Source organism: Triticum dicoccoides, chromosome 3A (genome assembly GCF_002162155.2).
Source record: "Triticum dicoccoides isolate Atlit2015 ecotype Zavitan chromosome 3A, WEW_v2.0, whole genome shotgun sequence".
Lineage (NCBI taxonomy): Eukaryota > Viridiplantae > Streptophyta > Magnoliopsida > Poales > Poaceae > Triticum > Triticum dicoccoides.
Window position 1 is genome coordinate 606,080,201 of NC_041384.1, and position 6,845 is coordinate 606,087,045.

The 6,845-nt window shown below is 46.0% G+C and overlaps 1 protein-coding gene across 1 annotated transcript in view; it reads right to left on the bottom strand.

The window, feature by feature from the left end:
- LOC119269529 (ubiquitin-conjugating enzyme E2 7) overlaps positions 1–1,666 on the bottom strand; it is a 5,870-nt gene extending 4,204 nt beyond the window's left edge. The window contains exons 1-2 of the mRNA XM_037551381.1: positions 1,430–1,666; positions 1,226–1,328 (exon numbers count right to left, since the gene is read on the bottom strand). Of these exons, the coding sequence (XP_037407278.1) occupies positions 1,226–1,328; positions 1,430–1,481 (155 nt within the window). The 5' untranslated portion in view covers positions 1,482–1,666. The remainder of the gene's footprint in view (positions 1–1,225; positions 1,329–1,429) is intronic.
- Between the last annotated feature and the right edge of the window lie 5,179 nt (positions 1,667–6,845).

Sequence of the window (6,845 nt, forward strand, 5' to 3'; positions counted from 1 at the left end):
AAGATGACGCAAGATCCATACAATACAGCCCCAAAGTAAATCTCAAAGCAAGAAAGCAATATCTAAGCTATCCAAAAACAACAACAAAGCTCCTTAGATCATCGCCAGTTCTCTTCCAGATAAAGAGAACAGAAAATTTCAGCATTGTAAAAAGGATCAGATAGTGTATGCTTGTTAAATAAATTAATATTTATACGAACATGTTTTACCAAATATGCCAAATTGCTACAAGCAATTTCAATCAGGAAGAGAACAAACCAACAAAGCAATTCAAATTGGGGCTTGGTACACTTCAAACAAATGGCAGGGAGTACAAGTGATGGTCTAAACGAAAGTGGTTGACATGCTCCCTTTACAACCCAAACCCATCTCTATGAATGAGAGCACAGGTTTTGAAACAAAGAGAGGTGTTCGGCGGTGCATATGTACATTGACCTCATTGATCCACACTATTATCACTTATTAGTATCTGCACAACTCTGGCCTAAAAAATGTATAGTCTCAGCTCGCTATCTGGACATTAAGTAACAGCAAGGATCAATTTACTTCACTTGGATGCGTTTACTCTCAACTTAAATTTTCATCAGAAAGGGAATTTTGTGATTGCTATGAAAAATCCCCTCATGCACCAAATCACCTGATGAAACTAGAATGAAACTTCAGGGCGTCACTAGTCACTACTTGAGAGAAGCCTCACAAACTTGCCCAGCATTTTACAAAAGCAGAGTGCTACCGAAGAAGTGGAAGAATCAACCCCCAAACCACGATGAACCTTACCAGCACAGAATGGGGCGAGCAACCCAATTTACCCCATCGGCATATTATACTAAACTCCAAACAGATGATACATATATCTCAACCTACTAACATGATGAAACGATCTACCTCAAATTTCCTTGAATCTGCGCACCGCAACGCGGCAGCCCCAATTCCACACCATCACCAGATGTATCTGCCCAGCAAAGAGCAAACAGAGTTGCCTGTACGGCTGCGCGCTCCCACACGCACAGCGCAAATGGAACTCAACCGGCCATGTATTACGGGCAGGGTAGCCATGCCAACACGCCACAACAATCTAGATAAAACGAAAATTCGACCCCATGCTACGCTGCCTACCTGAGGCGCTAACGAATTTCAGAGCCAGTCACCGACCCACAAAACAGGCAGAATTCACGGCGATGCGAAATCGGGAGGCGATGCGAATCGGAGGGGAATCCGGACTCACTATAGGGTCTCGGGCGGGCCGATGATGGTGACCTGCCACTCGAAGACGTTGCTGTCGTCGACGAGCCCGGCTGAGAACCCATCGACGGGGTGCTTCGCGAGATCTGCATAAAACAGCGGCAACCCAGATCAGCCGAGACCGGGCGTGGGGAGAAAAGCGAGGCGCGTGGACGGATCAAGCGGGAGGCGGCGGCCGGATCCGCACCTCGGAGCTGCTTCTGGAGGAGGAGGCTCGCCTGGCTGGAGGCGGTGGCCATGGGATCGGCGGCGGCTAGGGTTTTCGCGGCGGGCGGGGCGGAGGAATAATTCGCGGCCTCGGTGGGCGGTGACGGGAATTGATGGCCGCCGCGGGCCGCCTTATTTATAGGGGGGAGGAGCTCGGAGAAGGGAATCGGGACCAGAGGAGAGAGACGGGAAGGAGAAAGCGGAGAGGTTGTTGATGAGTGGCAGCAGCAGCCAGCGGAGCCAATTATAGTGGGGGGAGTCCGGTGGCCGCTGGAGCGCCGATGTAGATGCCAAGTCCATTTCGGGCAAAGGTGAGGGAGTTCATTTCGAGTTTTTAATCTTGACTGCGTTTTTAATTTCGAAGTTCATTCCAACACTACTCTTATTGACTTATTTTTCTTTAGATATTAGGAAAAAGGCCTCATTCCATGTCAAAAAAGTTAACCACCATTACAACAACAACAACAACAACAAAACCTTTAATCGTAAACAAAATGCGGTAGGCTAGAGCTAAACCACATAATATCTCGCGGTCAATTGTCTATGTCTACCTCAACTTTATCTTGTATATCATCACCCCGGACTGGTCTTTCTTTGTGTGATCACACATCCATCTCAACATACGCATCTCCGCTACACTTAATTGTTGAACATGTTGCATTTTTTCGGTCAACACTCAGCGTCGTACAACATTGTGTGTTGAATTGCGTGTCAACCATGATACCTCGCCCTCCTTCAGAGCTCGCACGTCCGGTGGCGCTCGGTGCCTCCTCGGCGTCGAGCGTGGCTCCCCTCCCGGCAGTCGCAGTTCCGGCTTAAGCCCGACTTCCTCTTCTTCGACTCGTACTCCGGCAGCTTGGGATTGCTCGGGACATGGCCAGGGCGAAGTCGCTGCATCTTTTGCTGGCAGCGGCGACACTCGTCGGTGTAGTCCCCTTCTTGAAGGCTCTGTCATGGCCGTTATCCGTGCCCCTCTTCGAGTAGCAGGGGAAACCCTAGGTCCAATTTTTCGGATCGGACGAATACTACGTCTTGGTGTCGTTCTCCTTTGTGAAGGGGTTGTCTTGTTTGCTCGTGGCGTCCTCAGTGCTAGATGTGGAGATATTGATCGTCTAGTTGTTGCTTGGGTTGCTTTCCTGGTTGGCGAGTTTAGCTGTGTTTTTTTTTTGGGTCGAGCATTTCATGTCTCTCTGCTTCGGCAACCATGTTCACGCCTTTTGCGTTCGTGCCATGAGCTGTACCACCCCATGTACTCACTCTAACTTCTTCTATCAATGAATGATACGCAAACTTTGTGTATTCGCGAAAAAAAGAATTGTCGTGCTATAAAACATGTCTTTTAGTTTTTGTGGCACTCACTTGTCAAAACAATTGACCAAAGAACACCCTTATAAAAAAATAGAAATTGCATATGTATCTTTTGAGAAATTGACGTCGTCTTCGTCCTGCACTCGACGGGGGCACGCGGTGAGCGAGCTTGATGATGCCTCTAGACCCATGAAACACCATCAAGACCAAGGAAACATTGTTGACACAACGGCCCAAACTCATCGGCCGAAGCCAGAAGATGCCGACAACAATGATCTAGGGAAACATAACACCGCATGAAAAAAAGCAACAAAGAAGGTTGGAGGACAACCCCAAATCCGGCCAAACGGAGTCAGGCCGACCTGACCTTATAAGCTCCCAAATGACGCTGAAATTGGTCGAATGTGACCGACCAGAGAAAGAGTCAGAGGACAAGACACCAAGAGTCGATGTCTACTCCGCTACGTAACAGGAAGACACACACAAACCCACCACTTCAGAAGAGCAACAACCAGATGATCTCCCCTATCTACTATAAATAATCGATGAGACTGTCCCCAACGAGATGCACCAGCAGTCGCGAAAAAATGTTATTCTTGATCGGCATAACACCACCGTTAGGCAATGAAATGCCAATCCGACGAGACCTAACCACAACGTCACGACGAATATCCGGGATCCCCACTCCTTCTTTCCGCCAACGGAAGACGGAGGAGGAGAAGGCCCGTATTTTATCGGACACAGTCGCATTTTATATGTGGAAGTTAATGTTTGTCTCTATGAATTTAGTCAAACATAGAAGAAGGTTAACTTTTTGAAAGTAATAATACACTTTATATTTTGAAAAGGATGCGGTATAAAATCATTTCTCAAGTATATATGCAGTTTATAAGACTTGATTTTGGGGCGAAAAACCATTCGACTTGCATTGATGGTTATCACGACTGAAGAACAATTATTTCATACTACAGTATATTTTTTTGCGAAAATATACAGACCGACCATCAACAAACCCGGTATGGCGCCGTCGTTCTGGACCATGAATTGAGCGGCGAACCAAAGCACAAACCGGAGGATTCTGACGCATTTGTTTACACAGGAGCCTCGGTTGGACCCGGCGGAGCCACACAGCCGGATCCGGGCCCACTGCGAGCAAGTTGCGCGGGCGCGGGGCCCCTCGTCCTTTTTACGGGTACGCGACCCCTTGACGGCGACGCGCAAATGGGCCGACAAAGGTTGCGTAGCGGCGCTGCAGCCGCGCGAGCCCGCGTTGGTGTTCGCGTTCGCGTTCTCTCCCCCCACCGACCCCAGGGCGACACGATGATGACGGCGACGATGGACGAGCCAGGCCGCCGCCGGCTGAAACAGTGCCATCCCGTGCGACGCCTCACCCCCCTGTGGCCGATGCGCGCGGGAAGGAGACGGAACGGACTGGCCTGGACGAGTCGCCGGCTGCCACGCCCTTAACCATCGTTAGCAGACTCCAGCTGAAACAGATTCGGGAGATCTTCCGCGCTCGGAGACGGCCGTAGGGCCCATGCATATCGATTCATTCACCGGCCGGCGCCCCCGCGCGGCCGCCGCGATGGCGATGGGGATAACGATCGGAGCATAGGTTTGTCTCCGCTGCTCGTCTCATAGTACGTACTACTACTATGCAACCGCACGCGGTCGCACGTCTCCTCCGCGACACCAGTAGTGCGGTCTACGCGACGCCGGTGGACCAGAAGGTGAAATCCTTTTTTTTTTTAATTTAACAACAAAAGGCGCACGAGACGCCGAACCTTTTCATTCCAGACTAGTAACAATCATACATCATGAATTACAAAGCCCTGAGATTGAGAACTAGAGAGAAAAAAACTACAGGGCAAGTCATATTTCGATGAGCTGAAGCGAAACAACATATATTAGGCTTCACCGCTGATGTTAGAACCTGATGAGATCTCCCTAGAGATGTGAAACACCTGGGACCGAAAATCTGAGAAGTAGCAGAAGAAATCAACCTGGACTTTTCTAATAGTCCAAGGCGTAGTAGATTCCTTATTTTTCCTGCTAGCCGCCCATGACACCAAAGACAGATTTTCAGTGAGAAAAGTGGGTTGAGAAATGCATAGCTGTTTGGCCACTTGATCTCCCAAAAGAAGCAGCTTCAGCTTGTAAAGGTGTATCTGTGATAACAGTAGAAGTCTGGATCCACACATTATATTGACTTTCAATTGGTTTTGTGACAAAGAGAGGTAAACTCCAATTCCAGTAGCAACAGATCCTTGAGTCAAGGCTGGGATTTTTTTACACCTAAATGCTGCATCAAAGTATACTCTTGGTCCTGTAACTATAAGATCAGACTTAATTGTTTCGCTCTGCATAGGAATCTGATTAGTAAGAGGTAAAGCACCGACCATCTTATTGGATTGGAGCTGGGAAGAAATATGTACATAATCATTGAGTTCATTAGACGGAGCTATAGCGGAAGTGTTAATATGATGAGGAAGAGCTCTTTTCCTACTAAAAAGATAATCATTTTTAGCTTTCCAAAGACACCACATAAAGTTGAGAATGTTGGGCAGAGAAGCATGTGGATAATTCATATTAATCAGAGCAAGGAAAATACTATGAATATTAGGATTACTTTGAACTAAAATATCCATTCTAACGCACCAAGGATTTAGAAACCAAGTAGCTCTAGCAAAATCACAAAGAAAATATAAATGCATTTCATCCTCTGGCTGACCACATCTGCTATAAAGCTGAGAGATGTGCATAGAGAAGCGGCCAGCTCTTGAACCCGTGGCAAGAGCTTTTCGAAGGAACCTCCAAGGAAAAGTTTTTACCCAGGGAATCATCATCTTTTGTTTCTAGACCACATTTAGAAGATTCTTGACATGCGAAGAAACTCGAGAAGGTGCAAACCTAGGATTGGCATGAATATCCTGCAAACACGGCTTATAAATAGATTTATAAGTACAGATACCATTAGGAGTAAGGTCCCAACAAAGAATATCCGGACTGTCCTCTTGAATAATATCAGTCTGCATAATAGTAGAAGCAAGAGGCTGTCGGAAAAGAGAATAAATGAGGGTAGAATTCCATTCTTTCATATCAGGAAAACAAAGACCTTTAACAAGAGAAGGGTAACTATATCCTGAAGGTTGAATAATAAGATGATCATAAATAGCATTCCAACGCGAGCACCATGGGGTGCTCCATATAGAAATATTACCTTGAGTAATCTGATAAAAAGAATGAGCTTTGAGTTTGGGCAGCATTTTGAGAATGGAGGGCCAAAAAGCTGATTTTGGATTGGAAGGGCTAGCAGTCCACATGGAAGCATCATGGAAGTATTTGGACTTAAGTACAAGATGAAGATGGGAAGAAGAATCTTTCGCTACACGCCAAGCAGCTGCAAGCATTAAGCCTTCATTAAATGGCTTGTAAGTTCCTAATACCAAGACCACCCTCTTTTTTAGAACTACAAATATCCTTCCAAGTCCTAAGACACAAGCTTTTGCTAGAATTATTCTCTCTAATATCTATCCACTAAAAGTTCCTAATACTAGCAGTGAGTTTGGTAGCTGCATGAGAGAGCAAGTTGGCCTTATAAGCAGGAAGCTAATTCATGAATTTATCCAAAACAAAATTGTAGGCCGCAAATCTATTATTAACAGGAAGAATAAGAGCATGACCAAGATAAGAAAAATTAGCATCCATGTTAGAAACAGGAAAAATCTGCTTGATATCTTGAATAACAGCCTGACTAACATGAGCACTAAACATATTAGCAGACTTGGCCCAATTTGTAGTTTGACCCAACACAAAACAAAAATGATTGATAATGTTGGCCATAGCATTAGCTTCCTGAACAGTAGCCTGTCCACATACCAACAAATCACACTAGCTTGGCCTAATTTCTTTATGGATTAAGTTTTTTTAGGTGACGAGCTAGAGATTTGACAAGAGCAACTTTAATAGTTCCCCTAAAAAACTTCCCGTCAGAATCGTTTTATGGGATGCCTGTTAACTTAGGGGAAATTGTCCGATGACTACTTTTCTCAACCCGTAAACATATTCTCCTAGTTTTTTTGTTTTTT